Here is a 17,191-nt window from a genome sequence, read left to right on the forward strand (position 1 = left end):
TCATAAGCCTGCGTTCCGCTATTTCTCTGGCCTTGAAAGCCAGCCAAGGGCTCACCACCGTGATGGAAGGTTCCTCCATTTGCACAGAAAGTAAGTTCCAATGTAAGAACCTCAATTTACCTGCATGCTTGTGGGGATGCTGAAGACTTCGCTGGCTTTGAGGGCTGTTTCCCTGTTGTAAGAAGAGGGCCGCTCCTTTCACCATGAAAAAGCTCTCACTTAAGCTGGGAAGAATAAAAGCAGAGCACAGTCAGGCTAGAGTTCAGAGAGGAAAATGGGCAAAGACATGCAGCGGAGGAAAAGCTGTCGTGTGGACGAACGGCGTGTAAGATGCACAGGGGACAAAACCACTTTTATGACCATTTCACATGGCGCTCTTTCCAACCTTGGCTACAAGCCTGCTGCTGAGAGTCTATGTGATGAAATCACGCTTCTGCTAAAAGGCCCAAGGTTCTTTGGGCTCTTGCAAGGCGGAGCGCCCCCTTCCTGCAGGATACGGCGAACCAGCTCCCCGTAACACAAAATCTTCTAAAAACAGAGACCAACTCTCTGATTGAGAGGGGGCGGTTCCCTCTGTGAATTTTTCGCAGTCTTGCTGTGCAATCTTTGTTTGTGACTCCCTGACTTAAGGCAACTTCACTGGTCTTGGTGCCTTCCCTTGACTGAATATAAAGAAGAGGAAATTATACTTTCACCATTTGTTTGCAAGTGGGTGGCTAGTGACCTGTGATTTAACTTAGTCAAGGCGACTGTATCCCTACTGCTGTAGAAAACCTCTGCTGACACCATGAATGTCTCAGCAGTGAATCATTGATCTTTGCTATTTTAACCAGCAATAACACTTACATTCAACATACAACTCAAAAAGTTACAATTTAAATTTTTAAAATTTCATCTTTGCGATTTGGCGGCTATCAGAAAAAAAATGAACTACTAGTTACTACCAATTGTTAATTGGTAATAACAATAATTGTTAATGCTAAAATTACCCATAAAATACACCAAATTAACTGTTTTTTTTGTGGGGAGGGGGTGGAGGGTGGATCACCTACGATTACCTTCTTTTTATTTCTTAGTATCTTCTGGATTTTCTGTACTGAGCAAATATTAATGTTTTTGAATGATTATTTTGTATTTGATTTTCAGAGTAATAGAAGACACGTACCACACATTACAATGGAAAAGCACTTTATTTCTATTAATTTGGGGCGCCTGGGTGGCACAGTCGGTTAAGCGTCCGACTTCAGCCAGGTCACGATCTCGCGGTCCGTGGGTTCGGGCCCCGCGTCAGGCTCTGGGCTGACGGCTCAGAGCCTGGAGCCTGTTTCCGATTCTGTGTCTCCCTCTCTCTCTCTGCCCCTCCCCCGTTCATGCTCTGTCTCTCTCTGTCCCAAAAATAAATAAACGTTGAAAAAAAATTATTTCTATTAATTTTGTGAAAGATCAAGTTTCAATTTAGGGAACTGTAAAAATCATTAATTCTCTCTTGAGCAACAATTAACATATAAATGACTTAAAAGGAAACTCTAAGAAAAAGCAGCACTGTGTGTGCGTGCGTGTGTGTGTGTGTGTGTGTGTGTGTGTGTCTTAACAGAAAGCAGATAGGTTCCTGATAGAAACCTAGGAACGTTTTCCTAAACAGAAAAAAAAACAAGATCACCTTCACCCCAGGTGTCTCATGGAAGTAGTTAAATGTTCTAAACCCTGGAATAAAAAATTCGACTAGGTCTAATATACTAGGTGCTAAGAAAACTCACCACATGGAACTCAGTGGCTCCTGGAATCAGGAAGACAGTGATCTTCCATAATGTGAAGTCCACAATAAAATCTGTGACTTTTGCTGGTTGAATTCTCACGCTAAAAATAGCGACTGCTCAAATACCAAAGGATAAGGCTGAGTGGGCCGTGGAGTAACTGACAACCGGTTTTGTAGATTTCATAATACCGTTCCTTTACATCCGAGTAACTTCTCTCCACTTACCGTCCCCAAGAGTGTTGCCAAGCTACCCTTTCCACTCTATCAGCTGTATATCTGTGCTGCCAGTTTCAAGAGCTGGGGAGCTCAGGATTATAAACACTGAAAGAAGGGGGCGCCTGGATGACTCAGTAGGTAGAGCACGGGACTCTTGATCTCGGGGTTGTAAGTTCAAACCCCAGGTTAGGCAAAGAGATTATTATTTTTTTTTTAATTAAAAAAATTTTTTTTAACGTTTATTTATTTTTGAGACAGAGAGAGACAGAGTGTGAACAGGGGAGGGGCAGAGAGAGAGGGAGACACAGAATCGGAAACAGGCTCCAGGCTCTGAGCTGTCAGCACAGAGCCTGACGCGGGGCTCGAACTCACAGGCTGTGAGATCATGACCTGAGCCGAAGTCGGACGCTCAACCGACCGAGCCACCCAGGTGCCCCTAGGCAAAGAGATTATTTAAAAATAAAATCTTAAAAAAAAATACTGAAAGAAACGAGGAGCATCCTTTCCTTAGTTCAGTCTCACCAAGGGAGGCAAAAAGCTCTTCAGTGCCTATCTGGCCAATTTCAAATCCAAGCTCTTAGTTCGGCTGGTTGTGGAATGGCCCAACACTCCCCTACTCCTAAAACTTGTCACCCTCTCCTTCTTAAAAATTTTCCAACCTAGGGGCGCCTGGGTGGCGCAGTCGGTTAAGCGTCCGACTTCAGCCAGGTCACGATCTCGCGGTCCAGGAGTTCGAGCCCCGCGTCGGGCTCTGGGCTGATGGCTCAGAGCCTGGAGCCTGTTTCTGATTCTGTGTCGCCCTCTCTCTGCCCCTCCCCCGTTCATGCTCTGTCTCTCTCTGTCCCAAAAATAAATAAACGTTGAAAAAAAAATTAAAAAAAAAAATTTCCAACCTTATTTTCAGAACTATTCAGACAGATCTGTTTCAACACAGATCACTTACTACTTATTCTCATCAAAATTTGAAAGGGCTGCCCACGAAACTTACAAAACAACCATCGGTTCACTGAAGGAGCCAGGGAAAATCTTCACAAAGCAAAGCAACATCAACCATTTTTTGTTCATCAATTAAAAAAAAAAAAAAAAGGAAAAGAAAAAAAATATCCATACTGACCAGAAGCCTTAACACTCTGGAAACAGCCAGCCATTAACAGTGACCTTTGCCTTGGAAATCATGGGCAAAAATTCCCCTGGGATTCCCTTACATTTCCTTTGGGGGGAAAAAAAAGGGAACAATGCAAAAGAACAGGCTGGTTTTATCCCGTGATTGTGATTGCTTACAAGGCCGGTGGTTCTTCAGTGTTCCTGGGACAGATAAAGAATCAGCCTCCCATCTACGAATGAAGTCAGGGGCCTGTGTGGATGGGGGCCCTTGGAACACTGCCTCCATCCTCAGGGCAATCAGGCGCAGGCATTTACCGTAAAGAGCAAGATTTAAAGCGGCGGGGAAGTCCACAAAGCACATTATCTATCCCAGGCCTGTGAGACGGCCGCGGAGACAGTAGACAGAGGCGGCAGGAGGGTAACCGCAGAAGATGACTTCTGGGGCCGAGAGGCTGTGGAGCATGGGCAGTCACAGGATTTATGGAAACAAAATGCAGATATTCTCTGCGACTCTGTTTCCTGTCTTTTGCTCTGAGCTCACTCCAGGCCCTGAGCCTCACGTGCCCTCTGGGTGGCTGATGAGAACACTATTTCCCGCTGCCAGGGCTATGTCGGGTTCTCTGTGCCAGGCTTCTAATACCCAGAAGTGATTTGTGAGCCTAAAGGCACAGCACTGGGGGTGTCCTTTAAGAAACTCATTTTGGAGGGGGACCTGGGTGGCTCTGGGTTCTAGCTCAGGTCATGATTTCACGGTTCGTGAGTTTGAGCCCCACATCGGGCTGTGCACTGACAGTGCAGAGCCTGCTTGGGATTCTGTCTCCCTCTCTCTGCCCCTCCCTCGCTTGCTCTCTCTTTCTCAAAAATAAATAATAATAAAAAAAAACTTAAAAAAAAAGGAAAAAAAAGAAATTCATTTTAGAGGGGCGCCTGGGTGGCTCAGTCGGTTGAGTGTCTGACTTCAGCTCGGGTCATGATCTCACAGCTTGCGAGTTTGAGCCCCACATCTGGCTTGTTGCTGTGGCACAGGGTCCGCTTCCGACTCTCTGTCCCCCTCCCCTGCCCCCCTCTCACAAAAAAAAAAAGTGAACAGAATTTCATTTGGGGGATGGCACACCTACTTTAGTGGGTTCTCGGAGTAAGTGCAGACCCACAAAACACCATCACAGCTACAGAAAAACCAATCCTCTCCCCAAAAATGCCGGTGTCCTAGAAAGTATAAGTGAAGTTCCAAAGAGGTCAGACGGTGACAAATAAAACTGAAGTGTTCTCCATCACTTTAAGACAAATCCTGATGGGAGATTAAAAACAAGTTCAGCCCTGGCCCTCCCTGCCCAACCCCCACCCCGGTGCTTTTATCTCCCACAGTACAAATAAATATGTTCTCAAACACTGGTTAACTGCCTGTTTCAGGAGACGATGCAGGATTAGTTTTCTCCAAGGCACTAAGGACACGCAGGATTAGTTTTCTCCAAGGCACTAAGGACAGACAAAAGCCTCAAACAATGCTCCTCGAAAAACCCCAGCCCTCACAGCATGAACAGCCAGTGTCACCCCGAAACTGATACGTGGTAGGAAGAGATCAGGTGGTGATACGTACTAATTTGGGCTGGAAGCTTCTGAAGAGCGGAGGGTGTGAGCCCGCTGAAGGGAGACGCAGAAGTCAGTGAAATAAAAAAGGTTCATGATAGCCTGGTTCACATCTTCGACTGCCTCCAGCTCCTGCCTCGCACTCCCTCCAGAGAAAGGAGAGAGGGAAGGAAGGGCCAGGAGTCCTTGGTCCGGACGATGTTCCCACCCAGGGGGCAGATGGCTCTTGTGGGACTCTTGTCTTCCCCTGATATTTGGGTTTAAAAAGGCCCTTGTCCCTGCATATCCTGATGAAAGAGGGCCATTCAGAGAGCGCAAAACAGCTGAAGTTCCTGTAATCACTTTCCTCCTACGGCTTTTGTAGGCCTTAGGAACAAGCCGCAGGGTGTGTGTTCGGACTTGTGAGGGGAAACAGCTGGCCGCCAAGTAACAAATCCAGAGCAGCGAGGACCCCTGCTCTGCTCGAAATCGACAGGCTGAGGGACTCCTGTTTCTGTCACATCGCCACCCATTCACCCAATGGTGACCCGTGGGCAGCCGCCACAGTCAGTCCGTGTGGTCGCAGCGTCTTACATTCTGAAAATTCTTCAGTCATGCTAACTGCTGCCTGAGGAGGCAAACAGAGGGCTGAGGGGGGAGCACCCGGGTAGAGGGAACCCCGTGTGCACACACAGGCGTTGCTCAGAGAACCGCAGGCCCGGTGCCCAGGCAGGGCTGCAGAGGTAAAGCAGGCCCAGGTCCCCAAGGGCCTGGCACGGGACCCCGAAACCCGAAACCCGCCCGCAGCAGCCAGCGGGCTCTGTGTGTTTAGCACTTCTTTTGGCCCGTGAAATAAATTAAGGACACGAATAGCCACACTGCAGGGCAGAAGGGGATAAGCGCCCAAAGACAGGGGTCCTGCTGGTGTTCGAAGAGGGGAGAGGGGAGCCCCTAACTGGTGCTTTGGAACACTCCTGGGGAGGCCTTGTCTGGAAGCTTCCCCTGGCTCCCAGAGGATAAATTAATCGTCATGAGAGAATTAAGTGGGACACACACAATTATGCTGCAGCGGAGGAAACTACAGCCTGCCCAGGGGCATGACATCTTTACGAGTTGGGACTAGACCCCAAGCCCACAGTCGTAAGTCCTATGGTGCCCGTGGTCGCCCACCAGTTCTGAGTGAGAATCAGAGCCATTACCCTGATATCACCTCTGCCCTGGCGGCTTTGGTTCCGCTAAAGCACACATCACAGAAGTCAAGATCTGGTCCGTAGCAATTCTTCCCAGCAGGTGAAAGCTTTGTGCGAAGGAAACAGACAGAAGGTATAATTCAGGGAAACGGGGTCCAGGAGGAGACTCAGGGCCAGAGCTCTCCTACCGGGCCTGGGGGCAAGCAGAAGGCCGAGGGGGGGCACTGCAATCACCCTGCCTGCTGCCACCCACCATCGCCCGGCTGTGGGGTGGGGCACAGTGCCTGGTCCTTGTGGGCTGAATGGGAATCCGGACAAGGAACTCTGCGGGCAGCACAGCCCCGCCGGTCGAGAAGCGGCTTTCAGCGCAGGCTTCTTATCAATAGTACTGTCATTTGCTGGGCGCCACCATGTGTGCGTGGCTCCCAGAGCTCTGCAGGGCACGCGTCACCTTTTTCAAACGACAAGTGAAGGTAGTCAGACAAACTCCTCAAATACAGCCTCCGGGGACAATCTCATTTTTAACCAACCCCCTTAGTGATGCTGGGGCACATGGGGGTTAAAGAACAGAAAATGTACTGGTCTGGGGATCCATATTTCAGGGTTCTAATCCTGTTCTACTGTATGTTTGTTCTGCTGGTCACTTACAGGGCTCTGTTCATTCATTCAAATGGCCAAATATTCGCAGACTGAGGAGTACAATGTAAAGCCAAGCCTGCCCTAATGTCGATAAAGGCAGAGATAACACTCCTTTTCAAGGAGCAGGTGTTTGTGTGGGTGGTTCGGGTGTGTGCTAAGCCACTCGGAACAACTCCTTGAAAAATGGAAATAGGAGGGATAGAAACCCCACATCACAGCCATATTATGCTACAGCCCCCGGTTTCCAACTCTGGCTACACATCTCAACAACCTACAGAACTTCCAAAACACAGTCATGCCCGGGTCCAGCCTCAGCCGATTCTCACTCGAAATGTCTGCCATAAGTCCAGGCATCTGCTTTTCAAAAAAGTTCCGGGAGAGGGGGCGCCTGGGTGGCTCAGTTGATTGAGCGTCTGACTTGGGCTTGGGTCACGATCTCACAGTTCATGGGCTCAAGCCCTGCGTCGGGTTCTCTGTTGTCAGCGTGCAGCCTGCTTTGGATCCTCTGTCCCTCTCTCTCTGCCTCTCCCCCGCTTGCTTGTGTGCATGCACTCTCTCTCTCCTTTTCAAAAATAAACATAGACATTTTCAAAAAATTAAAAAATAAAATAAAACAAAATAAAATAAATTAAAAGTTCCAGGAGTACTTCTGATGCGGAGCCAGAACCCTGGACTTTAACAGTAACAGAAAACACAGAGAAGAGGGCCTTCCCACACGGGATTGCTAACAGTACCTTACACACTGCAGGTACACGATAAATGTTTTCTGCTGGTAAAAAAATAACACCAATAAAAATGCATGGTCCTCTCAGGAAAGTAACATGACTCAGTGCCATGAGGGGAGGTCACGCCAGGTCAAAGAAAAGAATACCCTCCTTGGAAGCAGCCAAACAAGTGACAAAGAAATGCACGTGCCGGTCTTCTACCAAATACGTTCAGTGACAGCGTCCTGGCTTTCGAAAGGCGGCCCTGCGTCACGATATGAAATAACAATTAACAGAAAGACCAGCCCTGTGATCAGCTCTGCTGTGGACAAAGCATTCTGACTAACGTCAGTCACTTGATCTTCCAGAAACTCTTCGAGGGAGACCAGGCAGGCATTCTGACACTCCTCTTCCAGATGAGAACACAGAAGGTTACTTAACTGGTAGGACTTTAGTATTTCCGACGCTACATCTTGCACAAAATCAGAGAATCAGAACCTAAAACATAGGCTCTGGAAAGAGTCCCACATTGATCGAACTGGCTGAAATGAAATGAACTACTTGGACATGGATATCAACCCTCAGCTCTGTATGGTGATGGCTGAGCGGACTGTGGTTTGTCTAGCAGACGTGATGACAATTCTAGAAAAAGAAAAAAAAGGAACGAATGTAAAGCTGTCACCACAGAAAAGGTGGGTGCCAATGAACACTCCCAAGAGGAGTTTCCGTTAATTCCATTTCGATGAACGAGTATTTGCTGTGCCTGGGCAGTGCTAAATCCTGGGAATCCAGAAATGAAACAGACACGGTTCCTGCCTCCGAGCGACATTACATTCCAGGGGGTCAGACAGACACAGGACAGTCACTGCAACGTGATGCAGCGGGTTCCACAGTAGAGGGATGTATAGGGTCCTGTGTGTGCATACACATACGCACACATGGATGTACATGGCAGGAGGGACCCCCAGCCCAGCCTGGGGGGTTCAAGGACATCTCCCTGGAGGAAACGAGACCAGGTTGGGCCTCGTAGAATCGGTAAACACGGAAAAGAGGAGCAGGCAGCAGGAGAGTAGGAAGATTACGTTATACATGCCCCATAACGAACAGAGGAAGATTTGGTCTCTTGTAAAAGGCCCTGCTGTGAATTCATAAATGTCTATTCTGGTTTATAGGTCAGTTCCTTGTAACTTTGGTTTGCATAAGTTGGTTTCGCAGAACTTGACCATCCCTGAGCATACTAATAAATTCAAGCTTCGGAAATTGCAAAGTTAAGAACCAAACGTTGGGCCTAAAGTTGAGCCATCAACCTGTCAATGAGTTCTCGGCACCTGAATGCTTATGGGTAAGCCCATGGCACTCAATGTGTGTTATTTTAAATAAATAAATGATACCTTCCACCTGAATGGTGCTCTACAGTTTTCAGAAAGGCGGCCCTGCGTCACGAGATGAAATAACAATTAACAGAAAAGACAGACCAGCCCTGTGATCAGCTGTGCTGTGGACAAAGCACTCTGACTAATGTCAGTTACTTGACCTTCATGAAACTCTTCGAGGGAGACCAGGCAGGCATTCTTACACTCCTCTTCCAGACGAGAACACAGAAGGTTACCTAACTGGCAAGAAACCCTTGCCCCTCCATTTTTTCACTTAACCTTAAAATTTAAATCTTCTGATGGAAGAATCAAGACAGAGAAGAGGAATGACTTGTCTGTGGCCACACGTCGAAGAAGGGGCAGAACTCAGCCGAGAGGCTCCAAGTTCGGCACCCTCCCTGCAGGACGCCTGCCTCAGAGGGCAGGGGTGCCCGACCTGCGGCGCCGGAAGCGGTGGGCAAAGCTGGACGGACACAGATCTGCCTGAAAACCTCTGCTGGCGGTGGTCTGGACGGACACAGACCCTCTTCCCGGCAAAGCCAAGTGTATGAAGACGGAAGGATGGAAAACTTACTATCCGCTCTTCCCCCATTTTGAACTCGTGTTTGAAGGTCACCCCGGAGTTGTACCGAGGCCTTGTTGTTTTCCCTTTGCGCTCCGCAGCGCAGCTTGGCAGGGCCTCGGCCCCAAACAGCATTCTTCAGTGGCTCACCTGCCACACGTACCCGCGAGAGCTCCGAAACCGCTCTCCTCCACAGAATGCTGAGGACAGGGAAATTCCAGCTCGGGGGCGGTCTACTGAGGGAATGGGGTCATGGGCAAGAGGTGCCGGCAGGGCCCAGGACAAACGTCTCTGCTGCCGAGGCCTGTATTGTTTGGCTGGAAGGCGTGGGCTTTTCTCAGAGAGAAGGAATGTCCGAAAGCATTTCAGACAGCAAGAGACATTCTCTGAGGCCAGCTACACAGCTCTCCTTCATGTCAACGGGTAGGAGCGAGCGGCTCCTGCCAGCAATACACCAGCAAGTTCGCAAAAGCAGGATTATTTCCCCCCGCGACCCCTCCCCTTCTCCAGTGTAAGAAAGACTGCAAATGATGCGCCTGGAGCTGGCTCTACAGACCTCAGGATGGGTCCCTCACGGCCCCCCGAGAGCCCTCAGGCCCCGCCCGTGGAAGCTCGAGCTGGTGCTATCTTCCCCTGTACATCTGGGACACCGGGACCTAAGCCCCCTTAGGAGGGCAGAAGATACAAAGGCCGCATTGTGCTGGAAATGCAGTGGCAGCAAAGACAACCTAGCCAGCCAGAAATAACAGGCACCCGGAGGAAATGTTTTTGAAACAACGCAAAAATTCCGAGGACAGATTATCTCAACTGTCCCAGGTCCTTTGCCCTTTCTTTTCGGTACGCAGTCCTGTCCCATGTTCATGGGTTGCTGGGTCCCAACCCTTCCGGAGGTCCCTTCTTCCCCAGTTCCTCAGTTACCACTGCAGTTCTGGCCCCCTGCGTCCCCGCCGAGCCATGCAACATCCGCTGGGGCCCCACTGCACGCCTGACTCTATGCTAGGTACTCAGAGTGTCCCTGCCAGAGAACGGATGTGCTCTCTACCCGCACGAGGGAGGCCACCAGCCGTAGGCACCTTCTGAACACTTGAAACGTGGGGAGGGTGACTGACGTACTGAGATCTGTCATTTTATTAATTCCAATTGAATTCAAGTTTAATCAGCCACATGTGGTTGGTGGCTATGGTGGAGGGCAGCACAGCTTCAGAAGCTCTCCATCTACTGGGAATCAGGGCAGGGACCTCTGGCTTCTAATCCACTGCACAGATCCCAACCACAGCTCTTATTATGTCATTCCCGGCTCCAGAACTTTCAGTGATGTGACATTATCTGTAGAGTCCCAGCAGGCTGGTGCTAGCTTTCTATGGTAGCCACAATTAGCCATTACATGTTGCTAACCTCAGCTTCATTCATCTGATGCTCTTTGACCTCGAGGAGCTCATAAAACAAGTAGGAAAAGGGTTTATAATAAAAACCTTCTTTGTATTACCTCGTACACGATTTCTCCCACACTCCACATATTCTGTTTTCTCTCTATGCGGTCTTCCTCAGCTCTTCTACCCTGGCCTCTGTTCGCGGCCTTCTCTCTCTGCTGTCTGCTTCCCTACCTCGTGCCCACTTGCTAGCATCCACACCTTCTCCAGGAAGCCCTCCTTCGCTGCCCCTGCTGCGAAAAGCCCTGGCTCTTCCCTTTCAACATCTTATAGCACCTTCTCTCTTCTTGCAGGTGAGGAAGCTGAGGCTTAGAGGCTAAGTCACTCATGCAAGGTCATATACTTCGAAAGTGATAGGGGGCACCTGGGTGGCTCAGTTGGTTAAGTGTCCGACTTCGGCTCAGGTCATGATCTCACAGCTTATGAGTTCGAGCCCCGCGTCAGGCGCTGTGCTGACAGCTTGAAGACTGGAGCCTGCTTTGGATTCTGTGTCTCTCTCTCGCTCTGCCCCTCCCCTGCTCATGCTCTGTCTCTCTCAAGAATAAATCAAACATTAAAAAAAAAAGAAAAAAAGAAAGTGATAGGAACCTAAGACCCCTGGTTTCCAAATTGTGTTCCCAGACATACTTACTACTAACTTATGGTGAAGTTACCCTCACGCCAGAGTTTTTGAACTTCACAATGGGACTTGAGGACCAGAGCACACATAATTTCCTAAAGCTCCTTCCTTGCCTGACATACAGTAAATTCTAAGTAAATACTCATAAACAAACTCACAGAGCTGACTTCCTGTTCAGTCTCAAACCACTGCATGACTTACTCACCTTAGTAACCTCTAAGCAGCTGGAACATGGGGTGTTTACAACCCATAGGACGAGCTGGACACATAAGACTCACCACATAAATGCCACAAGTGGAGATACAGTCACCTGGTGGTCAGGTCCCCTTGGCCCCCAAACGTACCGAACAATACAGCCACCAGGTTCTCCACATCACCCTGAGGCTCTTGACAGCCAGGACTGTGACTTGTCCATCTGTGGGTCCCTGAGGGCCCAAAAGGCAGTGTGCACTCAATGAATGCAACGCCAATAACGAACACCTCCGCTGAGTGTGGTGCTAAGCAATTTACACATATCAACTAACCTGATCCTCAGCGTCTGTGAGGGAAACGGAGGCTCAGAGAGGCTGAGTGGCTTGCCCGCATTCATGTGGCCAAGAAGTGGAGGAACCAGGACAGGAAACCAGGAATAGGACTCTGAGCCTCTACTGACCTGACACCTCGGGAAAACAGCATCAAGAATGCTGCCCTCGGGGCGCCTGGGTGGCTCAGTCGGTTGAGCAGCCGTCTTCAGCTCAGGTCATGATCTCGCAGTCCGTGAGTTCGAGCGCCGCGTTGGGCTCTGTGCTGACAGCTGGGAGCCTGGAGCCTGCTTCGGATTCTGTGTCTCCCCCTCTCTCTGACCCTCCCCTGTTCATGCTCTGTCTCTCTCTGTCTCAAAAATAAATAAAACACTAAAAAATTTTTTTTTAAAAAAGAATGCTGACCTCTCTGGAGGAGGGGGTGCGGTGAGCAGGGCTAGGAAGGCGTCTATGCAGGTGAGAGGTGGCTGCAGAGACGGGAGGCTGGTTACAGCCAGGGACACCGATCAGACGAGCAAATGCGCTCGGGACAATTTCTCGCAGTCGGAGAAGGGAATCGTAAATACGGAGAGGGAGAAAACCGGAACGAACCCTGAGGTGTTGGATCAGAGTGGAAGGTACCGGTCTGAACTCATGGTTCTCAACATTATTTAGATGGACAGGAAAAGAGATGCAGGTGTGTGTGCATGCGTGTGTGTGTGTGTGTGTGTGCGCGTGTGTGTGCACACCCTTACTCGCATGCCCTAATTCTGCCCACTGAGAGGGCCTGAGGAGGGCAATACCCACACAGTAAGAGGCACATAAATTCCATTCGCCACTAGGGGCGCCTGGGTGGCTCAGTCGGTTAAATGTCTGACTCTAAGTTTTGGCTTGGGTCATGATCTCGCGGTTTTGTGAGTTTGAGCCCCTTGTGCTTGGGATTCTCTCTCTCTCTCTCTCTCTCTCCCCGTCTCTGGCTCTTCCCTGCTCATACTGTCTCTGTCTCTCTCAAAAATAAACTTAAAACAAATTAAAAAAAAAAAGAATTGGGGCACCTGGGTGGCTCAGTTGGTTAAGCGTCCGACTTCAGCCAGGTCACGATCTCGCGGTCCGTGAGTTCAAGCCCCGCGTCGGGCTCTGGGCTGATGGCTCAGAGCCTGGGGCCTGCTTCCGGTTCTGTGTCTCCCTCTCTCTGCCCCTCCCCCGTTCATGCTCTGTCTCTCTCCGTCTCAAAAATAAATAAAACAGGGGCGCCTGGGTGGCGCAGTCGGTTAAGCGTCCGACTTCAGCCAGGTCACGATCTCGCGGTCCGTGAGTTCGAGCCCCGCGTCAGGCTCTGGGCTGATGGCTCAGAGCCTGGAGCCTGTTTCCAATTCTGTGTCTCCCTCTCTCTCTGCCCCTCCCCCGTTCATTTTTTGTCTCTCTGTGTCCCAAAAATAAATAAAAATGTTGAAAAAAAATTAAAAAAAAAAAAAATAAATAAAACGTTAAAAAAAAAATTCCATTTGCCACTAAACAGAACCGGGGCTCCTTGGAGAAATGGCTGATTCCGGATATGGGGTACAGAAAGTACAAGATGAGGCCCCAAAAAAAGAGCAAGGCAGTGCTGAAGGATGGCGGGGACATGTCAAGGGTCACGGGAGCCAGCATGGATGTGACCCCAGTGGCCAAGTCAGGCATAATCTGAACTTTGAAGTCAGTAATACAACCAATGGATTATAAACCGCAGAATGAAACAAACATGAGTCCGTACAGATATAAATAGACAAGTTGATGGGGGGTGGGATTAACATAATTTCCAAGTACTGCCTAAGAAATACCACCCAAATCTAATCTCCGGGAAACACCACGCAAACCTAAACTGAGGGACACTCTACAAGATGATGAGCCTGTCCCCTTCAAAAGTGTCCTGGTCATGAGAGTCAAAGACAGAGGAAATGTCCTAGAACGAAGGAGTCTCAGACAGGACAGCTACAAGCAACGTGCAATCATGAACTGGGCCCTTCTATTACCAAGGAGCTTATTGAGTCAAATGGCAGACCTTGAATGGGGTCTGGAGGACCAGACGGTGGTAATGTATCAGTATCAGGGTCAAGGGTCAATGGTCTGGTCTGTAGAGGGTCCCTGCCTGCATTCAAAGGGTGATGGGCTTCAGGCTGGCAACTTTACTCTCAAATGGTCCAGGAAAAAGTTCTTTGTGCTGTCTTTGCTGTAAGTTTTATAAACTTCCCTGTAAGTTTTATATCGTTTCAAATCTAAAACTTATTTCAAAAATTTCCACTTATTTGGGTGTGGGGAACATATTGTAATTATTCTTTACAGACAGGTGATAAAAGCACTTTTTTTTTGTTTGTTTATTTTGAGAGGGAGAGAATGAAAGCGGGGGAGAGGGAGGGTAAGAAAAAGAGAGGGAGAGAACTCCAAGCATGTTCCACGCTGTCAGCACAGAATCCCACGAGGGGCTCGAACCCACGAACCATGAGATCATGACCCGAGCCAAAACCGAGAGTGGATGCTCAACCGACTCAGCCCCTGATAAAAGCTTTTAAGATCACTTTATCAGTCATTTTGCCACTGGCACACTTCACGGCCTTCCTCTTTCATCTTTTGGAGGCTTTTCTACCCTCACGGACGCAGATCTCCGCCTGCCTTGGGATCTTTTTCCCTCCCTGCATTTTCCGGGATGGGGGCAGCCTTGCTTCAGACGCGAGGCAGTGGAGAATGATGGGAAACTCTGCTCTTCCAGTTCCTCCTGGTCTATGTGTGTCCAGAGTTTGAGGGCCTCATGCACACACAGCCCTGACCCATGTAAAACCTAATTTTAGCATTTTCCTGCTTGAGACCACGCTTCTGAAACAGCGGGAGGCCAGCCTGCCCATGCGAGCCTTCCACTGTGAAAGGCACATGGAGTCAGGATGCTGCGGGCCCGCAGGATGTGACTCAGCATCCTGTTTTCAATGTTTGGAACCAAGCACTGCCGCTGACCTCACCTCTCCAGACCACAAATACCCAGGTTAATTGGTGGGACGGGCCCGCAGCATCAGCTCCCTCTGTGGGCCTCAGGGCCAAACCTGAGACAACCTGCTTATCCGCCCACCACATTGGGTCTGGCAGAAGAATTCTTCAGAGAGGAACCGACCTGGTGGTATGTTGAGGAATACCATGAATCAAGCAAACGATCTTGTTTCTCTCTTTGCTCTGACTACTAGGAAGCTCAACGTCAGATCTGTAGCCACACTCTGGTAACCGTACCAACATCATGCCATGCATTCCACATCCACATCTCCTGGCTTCACCTTCTTTTCCCCCACTGTCTCTATATCCCACTTGCCTCACTGATTTTAAATTATACTGTTTTCTATGAATTTTATTACACGGTGTTTCAAATCCCCTTTGGATGGAGCTATGGTAGACACAGCATACACACATTGCCTCTGGAGGTAAGGGTTGTTTTGTTTTTTGTTTTTAGCAAGACTCCCCAGCATTTAGCACAGAGGCTAATATATAGATGCTAAATATTTATTGCTTGAGATGACAAATAAAGCAAATAACTCAAAAACTGTCTCTGTTACCAGGTTGCCTCGCAAGAGATACTCCTCCCTCCCACCCTACAAGGTGGGGTCTGGAAAGGGGTGCTAGGGCCTTAGACAGCAGGCTCCTTAGGGATCCCTCTTGCCGTGTGGTTCAGTGGCCTCAACCCCAGACTTAAAGAGCCACTCCCAAACTGCCACCTGCAACAGACCAGGCACAGAACAGGCAGGGCCTGGACATCTAGGAAACGACAAGTGATATCCAGAGGCGGCAGCCGGCCTGGCTGTCTCCAAACCACATCCCTCCCTTGTGGGAATTTCGACTGGACCCAGATTTGAGGAAACACACCACGAGAACTCTTGCCAAGTATGGGCCAAGCCTTGACTGGGACTTACTTCTGCCAGGGCACGGGGGCCCCCAGCAGGGAGAGCATCAGACATTTCCTAATACCAAACAACCATGTTCTTTAAAACAAAGTCTTTTTAAAAATAACTTCAAAAGTAGCCGAAAGGATAGATGGATGGAAGGAAGGAAAGAAGGAAGGAAGGAAGGAAGGAAGGAAGAAAAAGAAAGAAAGAAAGAAAAGAAAAGAAAAGAAAAGAAAAGAAAAGAAAAGAAAAGAAAGAAAGAAAGAAAGAAAGAAAGAAAGATCTGTAAAAATAAGGGCACACCAGACAGGATGCTTCCCAGATAGGTCTGGTACAAGGTTCAGCGGAACTTGGAAGGGAAACAGGCCAAGTGTTGACTGTTTCTCCTCTCAGATTCCACTTGGTTGACCTTTTGGTCTTTTGTGGTGAAACTGGGCATCAGTGGAGGGGAAGGTCAGGACAGCAGCTGGAGGGGCTGGTACTCACTACCATCAATGAAAACAGCAGCTAAAGAAACAACAACAGAAAACAGCTCCCATGTGTCCGTCAGTATCCGCAAGGACTCCCCCCCCCGCCACCCCACACACACGGTACAAGACTCTCCCTAGGCCTCTCGAGGGCCCTGAGAGTGAGGAGGACTTTTCCTCGGTTTCGGGGAGGGCAGGCAGCTGGGTGGCAGGGCCCGTCCCCTGATCCAAAGGCCCTGGGGGACCTCTGCAATCTACATGGCAGCCTGCCATCTCCCTGGGATTCTGGGAGGGCAGCGAGGCTGGCCAGCTGGCTTGCCCATCTTGGCCGCCGTGGGAGTTGTCACAGTACCGACCCCATCTCGAAGTGGGACTCACAGACACGCCCCCACCCCAGCCCAATTACTGCCATGCCTTGAAAATGGCTCCTTCTGACTCTGATTAATCCTATTTTGATTAATTCTGTTTTCTTACTGCAGCCTTCCTTGAAGCAGAACGACTTGTTTTGGATGTTCTCCTAGTCTTAGGAATTTTCTAATAAGTTGTTCAAATCCAGAGGTCTGTCTACAGCACGACGTACGGGCCAAAGGCGGGTTCTGGAGGCGGGAGTCCTTTCCTTCCAGCCCGCTCGTGACGGCGAAGTGTGGCTCGCCCAGGGCTCTGCTGAGGAGCGGGTGGGTCCAAGCAAAGGGCCTACTTTCTCCCAGAGGCCACGCCGCTGTTCTCCATCTCAGGGTCAACCATGACCCTGACACGGCTAGGTGCCCCACAAATACATGACCTTGCCCTCAGTGCCGGAATAAAGGAGAAAGCGGGCAGTCTGTTACAAGTCAGGAACGATTAGAAGTACGGAGCACCACAGGACTAGGCCATACTCTAATCTTGTCTCATCACTTTACCAAGGAGTAAGTGGAGGCCCAGAGATGTTTAGTGACCTGCCTAAGGTTGCACAGCAGATGACACATCTCAGGACAGAACCCAGGTTTTCTGACTCCCTCTCAACAGCCGTGTTCCACTTACCGTAAGGGTGGCTGCCAACACCAGCGTCCGCCACGAAGGAAGAGCTGGCTTGAGCATTCGCAGTGTGCGCACGCGCTCCCGGGTGTGCTCGGCGTGTGGGAAGAATGAGACCAGGGCCCTGTGGCATTCTTTTGAAGTCTAAGTAC

The 17,191-nt window shown here is 49.5% G+C and overlaps 1 protein-coding gene across 4 annotated transcripts in view; it reads right to left on the minus strand.

Moving 5' to 3' along the window:
* SSH1 (slingshot protein phosphatase 1) overlaps positions 1-17,191 on the minus strand; it is a 69,543-nt gene that overhangs the window by 39,471 nt on the left and 12,881 nt on the right. For 3 of the 4 annotated variants that reach the window (XM_047088189.1, XM_047088187.1, XM_047088190.1), the window contains exon 3: positions 121-224. The exons of the other annotated variant lie outside the window; for it this stretch is intronic. In XM_047088189.1, coding sequence (XP_046944145.1) covers positions 121-224 — 104 coding nt within the window. The remainder of the gene's footprint in view (positions 1-120; positions 225-17,191) is intronic. 4 annotated transcript variants of the gene reach the window in all.

This window comes from Lynx rufus, unplaced genomic scaffold, assembly GCF_022079265.1.
Source record: "Lynx rufus isolate CCGP_SWC_20201006 ecotype Redwood Valley unplaced genomic scaffold, mLynRuf1.p SCAF_24, whole genome shotgun sequence".
Taxonomy (NCBI): domain Eukaryota; kingdom Metazoa; phylum Chordata; class Mammalia; order Carnivora; family Felidae; genus Lynx; species Lynx rufus.